The 19,470-nt window shown below is 47.4% G+C and overlaps 1 protein-coding gene across 1 annotated transcript in view; it reads right to left on the bottom strand.

The window, feature by feature from the left end:
- Positions 1-19,470, bottom strand: part of LOC147701465 (tetraspanin-4-like) — a 139,384-nt gene that overhangs the window by 70,776 nt on the left and 49,138 nt on the right. The window contains exons 2-4 of the mRNA XM_086930142.1: positions 9,056-9,134; positions 5,469-5,660; positions 1,413-1,475 (exon numbers count right to left, since the gene is read on the bottom strand). Coding sequence (XP_086786268.1) covers positions 1,413-1,475; positions 5,469-5,660; positions 9,056-9,124 — 324 coding nt within the window. The 5' untranslated portion in view covers positions 9,125-9,134. The remainder of the gene's footprint in view (positions 1-1,412; positions 1,476-5,468; positions 5,661-9,055; positions 9,135-19,470) is intronic.

The following is a 19,470-nucleotide window of genomic DNA, read 5'->3' as shown; positions in this document are numbered from 1 at the left end:
CTATAACTCAACTATATTGAACTATTTTCTGTGCATCAGCTGTCCCTGCAATTCAGATGCCGGTGGCTAGCCCTGATGGATATCCCTGTGTTGGGACACAGACACGTCGATTTACTAACACCCCTCAATCTTGGACTTCAGCTTCCCTGTAAAAAGAAATCCTGTAGTGAGATCTACACACAGCTCTGTTAATGCACCTTTGTGCTGCTATAAAGCAGCCCTGCCATTTACAGCATGGGAGACCACTCACACCTCTGGCAGTGCAGCTCAACCCTGCCCTGCCACCCGTACTTTTACAGTACTGAGATTCAGACATTACCTTCAAGTCCCTGCAGACCCATCGCCTTTGGCCTTCTACTTGTGTTTTAGGAACTTGGAAGAGATCCTTCTGCCACATTAGTTGAAATGTAAACTCTCATACCCCTGTTGCTTTGTCTTTCCTCTCAACAGAGTCATCACTGCGACTCGGATGCTCTGACATCCGAAAATATGTGAGAACAAAAGCCTCTGCATGCTGGCACATCTAGGCCCACACAGATTGTGCCTAATGTGAAAACTGCCCCGATGCCCCTTAAACCTGACCTTACACCCCGCCATTCAATAACTGACACCCCCAGTCCTATAAAGGGGTCTGCCATAGGATCCCTTCCTTTGCAGAGGGTCCTAATCCACTTTGAATGAGCATTCTAAATCTACCCTTAAATGTTTATGTCTTTTACATTCTATTTTTCGTTACCATCTACCTTCCTTTGCCTCTATTGTGTTGCCATTAGTAATAGTAGAAGTGCTTGTGCATAACCTGTATCCATATTGCAATAGTGTTTGTTTGTAATTGTGAAAGTAAGTGAGTGAATATCAGTGTTTTATGTGCATGTGACGTTCTAGCGGTGTTCCCTCTACTTTATCATCATATGCATATACTTTGTTTGATCGAGCTGTAGAAATCATTTGTGCTTAAATTGAATAACCCTGTTTTTCTGGCTCGTCTGGTTCTAAATTTATAATTTCCACAAAAAGTTATCAGTTACCTAATTTTCTTTAATTTGAGCTACTTTCGTGCGTTCCCTAGGAAAAAAACCTCAGTCCTGCTCCTACCAGACTACAAAGCCCATTTTAAACCGCAAAGGTTCATAGAGGGAGGCCTGACATCAGTCTGGGCGGGGGAGAAGAACGGTTAAAGGATTACGTGTTTCTCTATTATGTATGAGGAGTTCTTGGGTACCGTATCATCATTAGCGGGGTCTGTAGTTAGGAAATAAACTGTCCCATCACAAAACCTTTACATCTCAGGACACAGACTATGATAATTTTCCCATTGGATCAGATAAACTGCATTTATATAATATTTTCATTAAATGTTCTTCCTGCTCCAGGGGGGTGGCAGTGGGTAAACTGGGGAAAGTGTCCTGTACCTGGTCCCGCGATGTGATGAAGAGGACTTCAAACAGGAAGATAACCAGAAGAATGATGAAGAACTGTGAAGACAAGGAAATAAGAGAGAAATCGAGGTAACGATATATGATTTATAAAGAACATGTGATATATAATGACAATTACTCAAACAAATGTGCTACTTATTTTAGAAAAAAAGGCACAGTTGTCCTTCCAGGACAGAAACATGCAACCAAGAGATCAAACAACTCTCAGCAGTTAAGATCTTAACCTACTGAGCAATCTCACCAGAAGAATCAGTTTTACAATAACAAATGAAAAGTAACATTAAGCACACGGAAAAATGCTGTGAGACTGTCCTAATCAGGTGATTCCCCTATGGGATAGTACCACTAAACGACTGACAGGGTTTGGGCAGAGTCAGTCGCATGAGGCGTGAGTTAACTTGATGCTTCTTCAGTTTTCCAGGCCTATCAGAAAACAGGAAATGCCCAGTTGTCAGGCTGCTTCCCTGATGATTTTAGTTTGGAACAATGGACCTTCCTCAGCAGAGAGAAATCCAGCCTTTATTGGCCTGAAAACAATATTCTGCAGCAGCCCCTCTCTCCCAAAGTATATATACTTCAAATATATACCACTGACCAGCAAGGCGGCTATTTTTTAAGAGTTCTCCTAACAACATGTTCAATAGTGTTGACTGGACAACATCTGAGAAGACAGTGAAATGCATCCAAGTGTGGCAGCCCAGCATGTCGTGCCCATGGATTGAGCAACAACCTCCAGAGTCCAGGCCACACTCCAGGATCTGTTTGAAGGCATCCAAACCACTGACCAAATTGGAAAGTGGTTGACTATAGGTTTTGCCACTCCCACAATGTTGACGTGGCAACCCATGAAGCAGGCGGGGTCCATAGTTCGAGAGGCAAAGCTGCCAGACGCGAAGACAACCTATTGAGTCCAGGTTTTTTTGCAATCTATCTGAAGGGTCAGTGGGAAAGGCATCTGAGTTTCAAGGAAGGAGCGTGGACTCTTGTGAAGAATCCAGTATCAGTATTATGATGGTAAGAAGGTTATCATCCTCCAAGTCATCATGTTTTGAGCGGGCATAATCCTCAATCTTCAGGCAGTAGGAAGATGCTCTGTCAGTTGCATGTTATCATATCAAGCTTTGACGTTTTCTTTTGCCAATTAAATGCTTTCAGCTGACTTCGATGGTGTCAACGTTGGCGCCATAGTCAGCTAAAATTCTTAACCTCCTGAGTCTGTGGTGGCATGGAGAAAGTGCGCCTTGCCAGAGACAAGGTCGCCAGAGTTGCCAGTCCTGTTGGAGCCAGCTCAACCTAAGGATGTAACCCAGAGGCCTCATCCTGTGAAGGGTTGGCCAATATTGCAGAGAACCGTGACTTTAACTTTGCAGCATCAGTATTTTCTCAATCGATCAGGCAGAGTCCAGTATCAGAGGACAGCACTGGGAAGATCAACAGTCTCAGAACCAGGACCATTTATTTGAGAAAGGGGTTTCTCCTTCCTATGATACTTTTGGCGTTTTTTCTGACCTTTTGTATTAGTTCCTTGTTAGGAGACTTACCTGAAGGCAAAATAAAACATTTCGGCATACGTCTGTGATTTTGACAAAAAAACTGCCTGGAGTCCCGCCCCATATGGCTTTTGGATGCACCGAAAAATGAAATTTGCAAGCAATAGCTTCATGTTCTGAACACAAACACCACATGCAGATGTCATGTTGGTCTGATAAAAACGTTTTCCTGTGGCATCTGTGCCAGGGTTTAACCACTGAAATATTAGGAGTCATTTGACTGAGTCAGTTTTAAAATACTGAGGAATCCGTCTGAGAAGCACTGAGAGAGATCTGGACCTGCATAAATGAGGCGTAGTAAAAAAGAAACTGCTCATGTTCAACCAAGAAGAAAATAGAATATGCTTGCATTTTTCAAGGACAGTGCTGTTTTCCAGAAATCTAGACACATTCCTTTCTAAGTAATCAGTGCTGTATGGAGGAACAGAAAAGTTAGGGCCTTATTACAACTCCCATGGTACTCGGGGCAATAATACTGCATGCAATTATAGATAGTACAGGATTTGATATTGTCATACCATGTTTACGATGGTACCTTGGAATGGTAGCATAACAAGACAGTAATAACACGTTTAATTCTGTTCTGATATCAATAAACTGCTCGTTCGACCTGGCCTAATGGAGTGGGAAAAAACTCTTGGTGTGATAATCACCATATCTGAAGGAATCCTGATGCAGGGTCATAATCACATGTCGGTGCCAGGAGTACGATACTCTCATATTCTGCTCTCTTTATTATTTCAGTAGCATTCGTCTGTGAGCTAGGAGTCCGCAAACCATAAGACAAGTTCCACAGGTTTGTGATGGAGGCAATCTTTGCTACTTTCCAAGTTTCACATCTGTTGAAACAAGTCGACTGAGATTTATCCCCCAAAACCTTTTTTGATTGGAAAATATTGCAGCCCAAGCACAGGTTTCTTTTTCCAGAAATTTCCACCAAACGTTTTTTAAAACACCTCCATCTTAATAAATTGATGATGATGAAGTTTTAAAACAAAACCATGAAGTTGGAGGAAACAACTGCGCACCGCCGTACTTTAAACACAGCAGCACATCAACAAGCACACTTTCCACCAATGCTCAGTTAAGTTAGTATTAACAATGAGTTCCTTTTACTCAGTGCCTCTAGCTTTTCTTTTGACAGCACATTTCTTCTAGTGACCATGGAAACCTTAGACCCTTTTCTTTTCTTTATGTATTTATCTGCTCAGAATCTCAAACCGAAATGTTGTACAGATGTTTTCTCAAAAATGGTGCATGGAACTTTCATTGCTGTGTACAGCGACACCAGTATCACTCCAAGGACTACACAAGATACAGAGTGCAACATACATTAATCCTAGCAGTTACAATGGGGTTCCTTGTCAGATCAGTATTAGTCGGAAGGACAGATGTGATGTGGAGTTGGGTGCCCAAGTGTTGGGGGATGCCATTGTGGAGTGACAAGTTAAGTGTGTTCTGGAGAGAGTCTGTGCCGGTGTTAAGTTGCTAAGAAGAGACAAAGTAGAATGGCAAAGTGGCAATGTGCATTTAAGTTATTAGGGTAATGTTGAGCTTGGGTGAGTATGGGGCAGGCTGACGTATATTAAGGGACAGATGACTTGGACTGCTCTGAAAATGGGCAGGAGGCACCAGTATTGGTATCTGTTATACCCACTGAATCACCTTGCGCTGCCAGGAGTCTGTGGTGTTGTGATCGGGAAAGGTTGGCAAGGCAGAGTTTATGACATTTCCAAGGGTTCAGAATTAATGGGGGTAAAAGGGGGAGGCAGGAAGTAGAATATCTACATGTCCAGTTTGTTGAGGTTTACAACATTAAAGAGGCCTGCGGCAGAGTATAGGGTGAGGTATTGACTGGTTCTGTAAATGTTGAGCAGATGGTGTGACCCAGGTGACAAAAGCAGACAGGGACAGTTTATTGTCCTACTGCACTACACGTCTGAGGGCAGAGAGCAGAAATAACTGGAAAAAGGGGAAGAAGATCGGCGATGGAACAGTTTTGGGAGCTCTGGATGTGGGAGAGAGATGACTGCAGTCTTGGTGGGCGAAAGCATTGGTCAACTGAGGTCCTCTGGAGGCAAGATTTGGAGAGGATGCCTGTTAATGTGCAATTGGAGTGAGGCAATTAGTGAGGGGAAGATGAAATTCTTGTGTCATATACAAATATCTAGAAAAAAGTCAGATATGGTGATGACTTCATAGGGAAGGTTGAGTTTAGGTAGATGAAGAGATCACAAGTGGTGAGACTTAAGGGCACCCGCTGATAGCCAGGCGAATGTTGGATTGTGTGGGATTCGTCCAAAGGGTAGGAGGGGAGCCAGGAGAATGCTCCACGGCCAAGGTTAGGAAGGTCTAACCTTCATTTTTCAACAGTACATGGTGGTTATCACAATGGCACACTGGATCCTGAGGTATTGGAAGCTAAGCACCCCTCCAACCCACTTCCATCCCAGCACAAGATATTAAATAAATGTCTTACCGAGAGCAGCAGACACCGACGCTCCGTCACTGCACCCAGACACCCGATAAAGCCCACCACCATGATCACCGATCCTGTCACCATGAAGAGGCTGGCAGCCGACAAAGACGGGAAGGTGTAGGACAGTGTTGCAAATTTCCCTTGTGTAACAGCCAGCCACACGCCGACACCTAAAATGCCACAACCACTCAGCTAGAGGAAGGCAAGAAGAGAGTTAGCATGTTCACCATAACAGTAATAGCTGGGAGTCCACAACTCACACATGAGCCAGCTATGGGCCAACAACAAATACAGCACTTTCCTAGAAAGCTTGTACTGTCAGGAGAGCACATCATTAAAGGAGCATGCTTAAAAGAGGCTTACAATGATGGGGGCTGCTGTAACTCTGGAAGCAAAGTTGAAATATGGTCTGTCTGCATCTGATACTATGCACTCATACATGGGATGCCATTCACACCCAAACAGCAAATGGCACAGACATGAGCAGGAAGAAAGACTACTGAAATACAAACTAACAAGGACATGGACACAACCAAACAAATATAGGATCACAAATGGACTACATGGTCACACTTAAACATATGCAGATAAAACCATATGTGTGCCTAAAATAGAGACACAACGTAATAGGAGACTTAAGGTAAGGAACAGGAGATGCAGGCCCACCGGGCAGTGAACCCAACAATGCAGCAGTTATCTTGCCAGCGCCATGGTGTCAATCAATCATTCAACACAGTGACAGTCAACTGATTTTGAGGTTTAAGTACCACTTTCTCAAAGCTTAATTGTTACTAGTAACACTTGTGTCCTAAACTGTATGTTTCAGGTTTTGGTCCCTCAATTATTTCAAGCATAGGTGAATTATAAGTGGTTTATTAGTGACTTCTCATCTAAAACTCAGATTTTCCATCAGTTGAAGCCCACAATGCGACACCCAGTTTCATTACAGCACTCAATACAATTTTAGGTGGACGTGTTAAAAAATCATGTACCTCAAGTGTTATCATGTGCCTTAACGAGACTGGAAGGCATACCATGGCCTCGATCAAATGCATATTCATGTCTCAATCCTAAGTGCATTATTTACAGACACAGAGTTTACTTACACACACATACCCACATCATCCCTTTCATGCCTGGTTCTCAAAATCTATGTGTTGTGCCCGGTGGAACTGCTACTACAGCAGCAGCAGGGTCTCCTCCAAATGTACCCTGGAGGCACTCAAGTCCACTCTCATCTTTAAAACAGACACAGCTGCTTGGTCCATGTGGTAATCATGCATTTACTTTAACAGAATTGTGCCAAGAAAGAAAACTGTATTATTGGTGGTTACTGACAGAAAATTGGACATGACCTATATAAGTCAATGCCATCACTATATCCTGATTCCCAGGGGCGGCTCCACTATTAGGGCGGAGGAGCATTGCCCCACTGCTTTCATGCAGTGTGAGAAGCAAAAACATAAAATGGTATTTTAAATACCATTTTAAGTTTCTGCTTCTCGCGCTGCGAGAGTGCAGAAGGCAGGGTATGCCTGGTTGGGGTGGGCGGGAGGGTATGCCTGATTGGGGGCGGGTGAGTGGACAGGTTGGGGAGTAGTGGCTTGCCCACTGTTATGGGCCCTGACTGTTTGGTTAGTCCTCTGGGGCCGACCAAACCAGTCATGCACACTCTACATTTTCTCTGGTAGGCTGCATGCAGCCTACATAAAGAAAATGGCCTCCCTACAGGAGCCCGGCTGGGTGCTGCCCGCACCAATCACAATGCCGCCATTGCAGTGTTGTGATTGGCTTACTAGAGGGAGGATGCATGCTTCCTGGCTGTTCTAGCAGCAGGACCCGGCCCGGAACGGAGGCGGTGCGAGACCCTGTAAGGTAAGTTTAAAAAAAATGGTTTTTTAACAGCCCGCGCCAAGCCCCGCGCTCCCCCCACCACCCACCCCTCCACCAACAAGTCATGCGGGTCGCGACAGCTAATTCCATGTTGTGAGGATGCTGAGGAAGATCTTCAAATGGCTCCCAAGGAGAACTAAGAAAACTGTCACTCATGCTCTAGTCACCAACAAGTTGGACTATGGAAACACTCTCTATGCCGGAATCACAAAGCAATTCACTAGATTATCACCCATAACTTGCCTACTAGGCTCAACTTCAACCTCCCACACAGAACTCACACCACATCTCAGGGAGCTCCTCTGGCTCTCGATACACAAACACACTCATCTCAAACTTCTCACGCACACATCCAAGCACTACACAACTTAGGCCCCTTCTACCTGAACAGTTGCAACTCCTTTTGCCAACCACCCACACACATCTGCTCTGCAGGACTAATACTTGCACACACATTCCAAGCATAGACAGAGCCAGATGAGGAGGACAGGTATTCTCTTACATCATTCTTAAATCATGGAATGACTTTCCACTCCACATCAACGCCTTTTCTCTTTTTGAATTCCGAAAGAAGTTGGAAACCTGGCTTTTCAATTAATCAAGCTATGCATCCTGCACACACACACTTGTTCAGCACCAGGATACCTTGTGGGTGATGGTGCACTTTACAATACACATAACGTATCATACCATAAATTCACTTCACTGCATTTGAATAGCACACCAATTCAGAAGTGTAACCAGGAGCAGCCACATAGTTCTCTATTAAAACTCTAAGCAAATATGTACACTTAAGGAATACACTAAGAAATAGATTTATACACTTATAGGCAGTAAGTGCATTTAGATATACCCGGATAAAGAGTACACACATGCAGATATATGGGATGCACACCTGCACTTATGTAGGATACACACACACATGGGAGCAGATACACACATGCAGCGTCAACGTGCAGACACACAGATGTATGACATACAGGGTATACATATGCACTTCTGCATAGATACACAGGGTAGCCAGACACAGATATGCACTGGCATACACACACACACCCTACACACTTGCGGCTCTAGAATACTTGAGAATAGATTCAGCTACACATGTTTTACAAGGTACATATATGTAGATAAACACAAGTGCATGCTCGACACTCAAGACAATATAAAGATAAACTTGATACATACCTGCAGATACATACAGATATGTGCTGTAAACACAGAGCTATACAGATGTACAATGTATACGATTCAGATATGGGGCTGGTATATGCAGATATACAGGTTACACATATGCACACATACTCAGTTATTAAGTGTGTGTGTGTGTGTGTATATATATATATATATATATATATATAAATATATATATATATATAAATGTAAATATATATATATATATATATGTATATATATAATATATATATATGGTACACACTTGTGAATATACACAGATATAAAGTGTAAATAAATACAGCTGTGCACAAATACAAATCTGCTCAGAAATAAAGAGTACACACATGTAGGTAGAGATATATAGGGTAGACAGATGCAGAAATACGCATACCATACCCATGCACTCTGTGGATAGAATGTATATATTGGGTAAAAAAAACACATATGCGGTTACACAAAGAGGTAGATGGTGTATGAGCAAAACAACACAGATACACATATACACTATAGTTCCTCACCCAAAAGATGAGGTTGAAGATGAACATCTGGACCTTGATACAGAGAAGACATCCCCTGGACAGCCCCATCTTCGCAGCTCTGAAAGAGAAACACAAGCATGGTACAGACGGAGATATTTCAGCATTCCAATGCACATCACCACCTATGTGACCTCAAGCAGGCCTCTAGGGCCCCTAGTTATCCAGAATGTTCCTGTTCTGCTATGTGATCACTGATCCTGCCACCACGAAGAGGCTGGCAGGCGACAGGGGCGGGAAGGTGCAGGAAAGCATGTGAAGGGATTTAAGGGGTGGTACACCCGAGTATTCTATTTACATGGTAGAGTGACCAGAATGCCACACCTACATATGTAGTGGAGTAGGTTTGAAGCTCTCAGAGGGCTCTCTGTTTTGAGAGTCAAGCAGTGACCTTTGTTTGGAGTTATCTGCCTGAGTGTTTTCCAGATAATAGGGTGGTAGATGTAAAGAATGACTCTCTGGAAACTTCCCTCTTTGGCCCTGGAGGAACCCTTGCTAGAACCCAGCCTCCTAATGACCAACCTCACACCCACCAAGCGGGAAGGCGGGGGAACAAGGTAGCAATGCAAATTGCCTAAAACCTTTCTACATCTGCCGCTCATTTGACTAAATATCTTCGGATAGGGGTATTAACGGTGTCTTATGGGACATAAGTGCCAGATTCACATTTCCCCATCACACCTGAGAGTTTATTATCTCTTTGCAGAGAAGACATCCAGGTTACTTTCTATCATTCTTTACTTACCTACCAATGCCCAGAACCGGGGCATTCACCCCACTAATCTATTTCTCTTTAACATGAAGAGATTTATCTAAAACACAACCAGGCTTTTCTGACAAAGATAACAATTAATTTAATGTCCTTTTAGGTTTTGTTCTTAAATCACATATTGGTAAACCTCACAGATACCTTCCTGGAAAAAAGAGCAATTCTCTGACTTCCTTTGCTCCTCAGTTGGGTGGAGCTCCTAAGTATCTCTCTGTTCACTCCTCTTGCTAGTCATCAAAGTAGACCTCACATCCATCTTCAGGGGAACAAAGTAACCCTCTGAGGTTCCCATACTTCACGTGATTGGTTCTTGCAAATAAATCCCTGTAACTGAGAACCTCTCTGAATGTCTTCACTCATTTAAAAACAAAAAAAGATGTTTATTAGTTTTCAAAGGAAAAAGCAAACAATACATCATAGGCGTATCCCCATGGGCAATGTAGGGAAAACAGGATGAAGGCAATATACCTTATAATTACAGTCAGTAACAACCTGAGGCCCTTCCCAGAGCTAGCTGCCGGTATATGCTCCAATCTGAACTGGCACCCTGCTTAACCTTCCCTCCCTCCCCTTGTAGACAGAGCAGCATATGGCTCGGTTCCTCTTCGCATTGAGTGTGGTCCAAAAACAAGGTTCAAAAGAAAGTCCCCAACATCCCTCCCTCCCCTCCAGTACCCATCCCCCCAACTAGTAGTTCCCCCCTACCCCTCCCTTCCCAGGCATGCAGCTGCCTCCTAACACACTTGCATTTGTAACATACATGCTGCACAGCACTCAACCTTATGCAGTCCGGTAACCACAAGCGAATCCGTGTTCGGCCCCCTCCAGTTCCGTCTTCTTCTAACCCCGTCAGGCCTCAATTGCTTCCATCAGCTCGTTCATCATACCCTCCACCTGGCCCTCTCCCTTCATTTTCGGCTGGGTCTTTGACCAATACCACTAGTGCCACCCAGGCCCTGGCCATTTCCAGTGATTTCTCACTCCCATTGCGCCTGGTTGTCTTCACTCCTCATGATGGTGAACATCACAAATATCATACGGTGGAACTGAGTAACTCTCTGTACTACTTACAATCGTTGTTACTGCCTGTCTATCAAAGGGTTGCCAACTTCTAAATTCCCAAGCATCATCTTTTTATCCATTCTACCTTTTATTGACTCATAACTACTTAGAATTCTACAATCGTTAGTGGGTTCAAGAAACAAAATGGCGCATTTTGGCTAGAATATTGTAAAATTAGGACATTATTTACTCTGTGAGATGCTACATCACAAAAAATGAGAAGTCTCATTATAAAACAAATTAGCAAAAAAATAAACAAATGTCGTAAAATATCGCAATACACTGTGGTATGTTATGGTTGTTGAATTAAAACTAAATACGCCTAAAATCTGAAATAATTCTATGTCAGGACCGGAGGCTTCAGATTATGCTATATCTTCCTTCGCTTTATTAACATAAAGAAACCACAGCAGCTTAGGAAAAGATATAATAAGAACAAAAAATGCTTTAAACATAAAGCATTAACGTAATGTTCAACAAAAAATCAACAACAACTCCCAAGAGTCTCTTTGTTATAATCATAGTCCACAGTCCTTTGTCACTGTTCATCATCCCTATATAACCGGACTTCCCATCATCTTCCGCCTCTTTCTTCGCTGCTCCCGCAGCCAGATAAGTGCTTTTCTATTTGTCTTCTTTTATTGTGATTGATTGTCTTGCGGTCTTTGGGGACTCCTTGCATGGTTTATTTCCTTTCAGAGTCCCCTAGTTGCGGGAACGTTCTTCCGTTCCTACGCGACTTTTTTCCCACTTGTGTGCGGTGTGTACATAGACCGCAAGGGGGCGGCCTGTCGCCTCGCCGACCCTCCGGCGCGCCTCCGCGGTACGAGGAGCCGCGCCGTGGGGTCTGCTTGCGCAGGGGCCGACCCTCTCGTACCCCTCTGACACCTGGTGATCCGGGTCTGTACTTTCACAAACTTGACGCCCTTTGGGGTCTGTATGGCGGTTGTGACCGCGTGAATCGCCTTCGGGCGAGATCTGTGCACCTCTTTATTCGTGTGTGGCCTAGCGCGCTTGAGGGGTACGTAGACCCGGTCCCGGCGAGGAGGGTCTGCGCGCTTGGGGGTTGGTGCAGCCCACCTGCCACGTCAGCTGGCCCAAAACGTGATCGCAGCCGCTGGGCCTGCCCACATTCGAGAACTTTCTCGGTTGCCGCCCTCCTGGGTGCCCCGCATTTGCCCTTGGTTCCGAGATGGAAGGGGAGTATGAGGAGGAGGCCTGCCCCTATCTGCAGGATGATGAGTTTTATCAGGCGGTGGACAACTCCATCTATCGTTGTGTGACGGAGGTGGTAGGGCCCATGGAGGACCGCCTTTCGGCCCGCATCGTGGAGGAGTGTGCCAAGCTGGCAGCGGCGCAGGTGCCGCCGTCCCCCGTGCTCCCGGGGACGTCCGACGAGTTGCCGCCCGCTCCGAAGAGACCCCGGGGTGAGGGGCCCTCATCGGAGGCCCAAGGCGTGGATAAGGGCGCCTTCGAGCGTCTTCGTGACGCCTTCCTGGCCAAGGCGACGGCGGTGCCTCCGACACCCTTGGTGGACCCTGGCACTTCGGGCGGCCTGTCGACGGCGCCCGCCTCCCCGATCTACGACTCTCCGGACACTGATGACGACGGGGAGTCGACCCGGTCTTGGCTCCCGGCGCCTTCGGGAAAGGAGATGCCCCGAGATGAGTCGGGCATGCTGGACCCGGACGAGATCGTCCATCCCCGTTCCGTGGCCTGGGCCCCGGGGGAGACGGTGGCGAAGTTTGTCGCGGGCCGGCTGCGCAAGCCCCTGGAGAAGGAGGCGAGGGGTTGCCTGCGCGGGGAATACCCTCGGCCTACTTTGGAGGGGAAGGTGGCCATGACACCAGAATTGGACCCCAAGATGGCCACCTTCCTGGCGAAATTCATGAAGGACCCCAGGAAGGGGATCGATCGGTCCTGGCGGGCCTGCCAGGACAAGCTGTTGGATGCGGTCGGGCCCGCCACGAAGATCCTCGATATGGCGGAGGAGGCTCGAGCGAATGGCACCGCCATTTCACCGGAGGTGCTCTCCAACTGGGCCCAGAGGGTGATCGTCTTCTTGGGCAACGCCAACTGTGCCCTGTCCACGGAGCGGCGGCGGTCGCTCCTTATTAAGCTGGACCCGAAGCTGGGGGACCTGGCCTCGTCGGAGGCAGGTGCCGTGGCCCAGGGCGGCCTCTTCGGTGAACCTTTCATCCGCGAGCTTGGGAAGTTCGTGAACACGTTCACGTCGCTGGACAAGGCACAGTCCAGCATCAAGAGGGTGTTCCACCAGCGTTTTTCTGGAGGGGCCGGTCGCGGCAGGGGCCGCGCGATCGGCCGTGGTCAGCAGACCAACAACCGTGGACAAGGCTCCGGAAGAGGTCAGTACCAGACCTCGGCCAACTACACCAATTTCTACCCCACCAGGGGACAACGCTATGGTGGAAGAGGATTCCAAAAGAGGTCCGGACAAGGAAATGCCCCCGGTAAGTGTACTTTGCTTGGATCAAGTTCCGATTGGGGGGCGGCTGGCAAGCTTTTACGGGGAGTGGGAGTTGCTCACTGCCGATGCTTGGGTTTTGCAAACTGTGAGAGGTTTCCATATAGAGTTTCACGACCAGCCAACTCAGGTGAGGCCCCCGCGCCCGATGGTTTTCTCAGATTCCGACGCGCGATTGATAGACGGGGAGGTCTCGGACTTGCTGCGCAAGGGAGCCATCCGCCTATCAACACGCCACCCGCATGGGTTCCTCAGCAACGTCTTCTTGGTAGACAAGACGGATGGGGGCAAGAGGCCTGTGATCAATCTCAAGGAATTCAATGGGTGGTTGGTCTACCGTCACTTCAAGATGGAGGGGATCCACCTCCTTCGGGACGTGCTCCTCCCTCGGGATTGGATGGTGCGACTGGATCTCAAAGATGCCTACTTGGTCGTTCCCATCCACCCCCCTCATCGTCGTTTCCTACAATTCCTGTGGGACGGCCAGGTGTTCGAATTCACCGCCCTGCCGTTCGGCCTTTCTTCGGCCCCGTGGTGCTTCACGAAGGTCCTTCACCCGGTAGTGGAGTTTCTCAGAAGCCAAGGGGTCCGTATGATAGTATACTTGGACGACATCCTCCTCATGGGGCAGTGCCCGGAGGTGCTGGCAGGACAGCTGCGTCAAGCGGTCGGCCTGCTTCAGAGACTGGGGTTCGTCGTCAACGGCTCCAAGTCAGTCTTGGTTCCCACTCAGCAGATCACCTTTTTAGGTTTCGTGGTGGACTCGGTGCAGGCGGTTTTGAGCCTGCCGAGCCGGAAGGTCGCAAAGATACGACACCTGCTTCGGCAGACGATCGCGAGGGATCGTACGTCACTGCGCCATGTCGCCAAGGTGGTGGGTCTTCTGTCATCCTCCATCCAGGCGATTTTCCCAGGCCCACTGCACTACAGGGCTCTTCAGCGCCTGAAAGCGCAGCATTTGCGCCGTGGGATGTGTTACGATCAGTGGGTTCCCCTCACGGACGAAGTGAAGGAGGAGATGTCATGGTGGCTGTCTCACATGGAGGCATGGAATGGGCGAGCGATCTTCGGGTCGGCCCCGGACTTAATAATAGAGTCCGACGCCAGCAGGTCGGGCTGGGGCGCCCGGTGCGGGGATTTTTCCACCGGCGGCGCCTGGTCGTCAGAAGAACAACAATTGCATATCAATTGTTTGGAGCTCCTTGCGGGCTCCTTCGCGGTTCGCTGCTGGACCAAAGATTCGGTCAAGGCTTGTGTCCTGCTACGGATGGACAATGTCTCGGCGGTCCGATATGTGAACCACCTGGGAGGTCCTCGGTCCCGCGCATTGGCGGATTTAGCGAAGGACTTCTGGGATTATTGCCTGTCTCGTCACATTGCGGTGACGGCGGAGTATCTACCAGGCCAGTCCAATCAGGTGGCGGATTGGCACTCTCGACATCTCAGGGATGCCAGCCAGTGGAAACTGGATCCGGGAGTCTTCCGGTGGCTACACTCCCTTTGGGGCCCCTTCTCGGTGGACCTCTTCGCGTCCCGTCTCGACCACCAGCTGCCGCGGTTTTACAGCTGGAGGCCGGACCCTCTGGCGGAGGCCACGGACGCGTTCTTGCAGGATTGGAGTCGGGAACAGCCGTTTGCGTTTCCCCCGTTCTCCATGATCATGCGAACGGCGGCTCAAATACGCCGCCAGGGTGCGGACCTGGTGTTGGTTACACCGCTGTGGAGGTCTCAAGTTTGGTTTCCGGTTCTTCTGGAACTTTCCTGGGATTTTCCAATCCTACTCCCCCTGTTTCCTCTGCTCCTGACGAGCCCGGATCGGGAACCTCACCCTCTCGTCATGCAGAACACTCTCCGCCTCGTGGCGTGGAGGCTCTCAGGAGACGCTGGACGCTCCCGGGCCTTTCGGGGTCAGCTGAGCACTTGCTCTCCAAAGCATGGGCCGATAGTACGATGAAGCGTTACAGATCCGCTTGGCTTAAGTGGATGCGTTGGTGTTTACGAAGGGATTTGGATCCCATGGTCGCCGGCCTTGTTCCCGTGCTGAATTTCCTGGCTCATTTGGCCGACAAGGGCTTGGCGTATAGAACGACCAATGCTATCCGGTCGGCGATTTCTGAGGGCCATGATAACATCGATGGCCACCCGGTAGGGGAACACCCTTTTGTGTGCCGGCTCCTGCGTGCGGTTCGCCTCGCACTGCCGCCTGAGCCCAGGTACTCCGTCCTTGGGACGTCAATTTGGTTCTGAACCTGTTCCTATCGTGGCCAGCGAATTCTTATCTGTCTCTGAAGGAGCTTTCGGCGAAATTAGCCATGTTGTTATGTCTGGTCTCTTGTAGGCGCGTCTCGGACGTGCGCGCGCTGGATGTTTCTGCACGCATTTTTTCCCCGGAGGGGGTTACTTTTACGGTGGGTCGACGTACTAAGACGTCGTCGCGTTCCATCTCTTATCCAGCCTTTACTGACACTCCTAAGTTGTGTGTTGTGCAATGCCTCAAAGCATATGAGGACCTGACATTGGATCTTCGCCCTCCGGGCGAGCGTCAGTTGTTGATTGCCCTGCGGAAGCCACACGAAGCTGTCTCCTCCCCCACTATCGCTAGGTGGGTGCGTTGGGTCATGCAAGAAGCGGGCATCAATACTTCTCTCTTTGGAGCACACTCCGCCAGGGGGGCCATGGCCTCTAAGGCATTCTCGGTGGGTGCTCGTCTGGAGGACCTTATGCGAGCGGCGGACTGGTCCTCGGATTCCACCTTCAAGAGGTTTTATTTTAAGCCAGTGGTGGATTTAGCTCAGTTGGTGGTAAGTAAGCTTTAAACTAGCATAATCTGAAGCCTCCGGTCCTGACATAGAATCGAAATTTGCCTAGCTTACGTAACGGTAAGTTTCAATTCTATTAAGGACACGGAGGCGAGGATTATCCCACCCGGACTACGGTGGTGTCTCTACCCACCCGTATGGCAGTAAGTAAAGCGTTTTCCTTTACGTTGTCAGTACTGTGTTGTTCACTGAATGCTCCTCGCCTTGTTGTCGCTTTTTCCTGGGCCACCTCGCTGACGCTGTTCCTTTTTTGACAGGCAACGACGGTGCTAAACAGGACCAATGAGGCTTAAGCGTGATCTGCGCGAAGAAAGAGGAGGAAGATGATGGGAAGTCCGGTTATATAGGGATGATGAACAGTGACAAAGGACTGTGGACTATGATTATAACAAAGAGACTCTTGGGAGTTGTTGTTGATTTTTTGTTGAACATTACGTTAATGCTTTATGTTTAAAGCATTTTTTGTTCTTATTATATCTTTTCCTAAGCTGCTGTGGTTTCTTTATGTTAATAAAGCGAAGGAAGATATAGCATAATCCTCGCCTCCGTGTCCTTAATAGAATTGAAACTTACCGTTACGTAAGCTAGGCAAATTTCGATTCCTCCCATCATGAGAAAATGCTAGTATCATAAGCAACATGAGGATATCCATCCGGGTAAGTTGCAAAATATTTTGTACTCTCTGCACTGACCCACAGGATGCAACAACATCTAACAGAACACATTAGACAAAAGGGTATGTATGTATATGGATTATGTATAGGGCAAACCTAGCCAAAAGTCAGCAGAGCGCCGCACTGGCTAAAAGACAAGCTTAAAGTCAATGATTGACAGGAGAGGTAGCTAGTTTGTCAACAGTTAATGCATTGTGATGTAGTGTTCCTTAAAGAGGTGAGTCTTCAACTCTTTCCTAAATTGCTAAATAAAGGTGCTAAGATGTGACTCACAACAGTAATACATTAGTAAAAAACAACACGCACCAACTTGCATCAGTATTAGTATAATACAGAATGCTTCAGATAGAACATCATACATACACCCGACATGCCACAAGTATTTCGTATAGGGGGCTACGTCATGGCTCTCAACAGCACCAGCCTCAAAGAAAACACAAACAAACATCAAAGAAACATGCACATACAAAACACATTAGATAGAACCCTTTGCATATATCCAACACGGAACACATATATCAAGTATACAAAAATCTATTAGTCACAGACCAAACGTGCTTCATTACAGACTTTACAACAACAACCAAAGGAACACATCAGATCAGAAAATATTGTGGCACACAACAGCACTCTCTGCAGTGGCATAGGGCATCCAACAGAACAAGGGTCAATGAAGGTAAATAACTTGCTTTTCCGATGGATACTCCAACCCACAGATTCCTCACCTTTTTCATAGATACCAAAGCAGGTATGTCCTCCTCAAAGGTGGTGGAGCTGGGGAGTACACTTAACACAAGCAGGTCTGGCAGGACCGATCGGGCAATAACGGCCCTCACTGTAGACCTGAGAGATAATACAATGGTGGCTGGTGAAGATGTAGATGTATGCCCATGTAGCAGTCTGGAAAACCTCCAGCTCTGTAGCACCTTTAGCTAAAACGTTAGTGGCAGCTTTGGCTCTGGCTGAACAAACCCAAAGGCCCTTGAGGTGGCTCTTGTTTGGCCAAGGCACAGCATGCCTTGTTGGAGAGAACAATAGATCTTTTAGGGTCTGTTTCTGAACTGCCCTTCCCTTCTTTGCATCAGTGTATTTAACAAAGAGTTGGTTGTCGACCTTGAGCTCCTTAGTTTGATTGATATAGAAACTAAGGGCTCTCTTGAGGTAAAAACCTAGCCTATCCTTCTTCTTAGAGGGTAGTGGGGGAGAGAAAAAAGTGGAGCGTGTGATGGACTGCCCCACATGGAAAGGCGTTACAGCAAACAAATGATGGACGGAATGCTGACAATGCAAACATTCTTCCCAGTCAAAAGATCTGGGTTAAATCCATTGTGCTTTTGCCCACTACGCCACCCCAGTTTGGACCCAGCCATACGCAAATCAGTCTTGACCCTGTGCCCCATGGGAATAGTCCAGACCAAACGGCCAGGCCAGGTCCTCCCTGGACCGGAAACAAGCATCCTGGGACCGGTTTCAGGGTATGTTACCCTTCATCAGCCAGGCTAGCTTCAATCCAGTGCACAGTGAGCAAGGGACCCACGTCTTTGCATCAGGTGCAGTCCAGTCTTTGGTACAGCCTCTCTTTGCCAGGTTCAGGGAACAGCAGGGCAGCTATTCTACAGTCCTCTCTCCAGTACAGATGTGAAATGAAGTCTGGGTACCAGAGGTGCCACGTTTATACCCACAACTTGCACTCGGGGAACGCAGTGACTACTAGCCAATTAACTACCAGGTCCACTCTGGTCTTATGACGACTTCCTGCAATGTATGGTATCTAACTAACGGGCCCGATGATGAAGCATGCCACCAACTAGGTTGGTGGGTGAGGGCCTTCATACTAAACCAAATAGTTTCTCATGCAGACACATAGCATACAAACATAGCTAGTTCTCTTTGATTAACCACTGGTATCTAACTATCCCAGAGTGCAATATTCTGCCCATTCATAAGATGGCAAAACCCTTTGCTCGGGTTGGGAAGCTTGGTAGCCAACCCAAGAGGTGTGGCTACCTGAGGGCTACACACCCATGTATAAATGGTTTGGCAACTGTTTACCCATTTCTGTCCCTGGGCTACACACCCAGGAATAAAGCGGTTTGACAACTGTTTACCCCCCTTTGTCCTCAACGCCAAACTGTCTACCAGAACAAAAGAGCATCCCCTCTCGTGTATGTCCACCATTTGCCCTTTTCAAAGGAGGCTTCCTCTTTGAAGCTCGCCTTTTTGGACTCACACCCTGTGTCGCTTCCTGCCAGGGAGAGGTAAACCTTTTCCAATCACAGGCCTCTATTGTGTCCTTTCCTGAGAGTCGTTCACACCTTTCCCCAGGAGGGCATATAACTATCATGTGGCCAGCATCTGCAAATGGACACTGGAAAACTAGGGCAACAGAGTGTCAACTTTCTTAAGTTTCCTTTAACTCAAACATTATATATATTATATTTGATTTGGTTTTCAAGCCAGGTTTAATGTAAAAATTCTTTTGATACCTTGAAACACTAACTTGAGTAGTCCCATTTAGCAGTTAGCACAGCTGAGTTGTCAGTGTGTTACCCTGTACTGTCCGTAAAAACGACAATTTGTTATTTTTA

Source organism: Lissotriton vulgaris, chromosome 7 (assembly GCF_964263255.1).
Source record: "Lissotriton vulgaris chromosome 7, aLisVul1.2, whole genome shotgun sequence".
NCBI classification, from domain to species: domain Eukaryota; kingdom Metazoa; phylum Chordata; class Amphibia; order Caudata; family Salamandridae; genus Lissotriton; species Lissotriton vulgaris.
The sequence above is the reverse complement of the archived record's forward strand: the minus strand, read 5'-3'. Positions and strand labels throughout refer to the sequence as shown.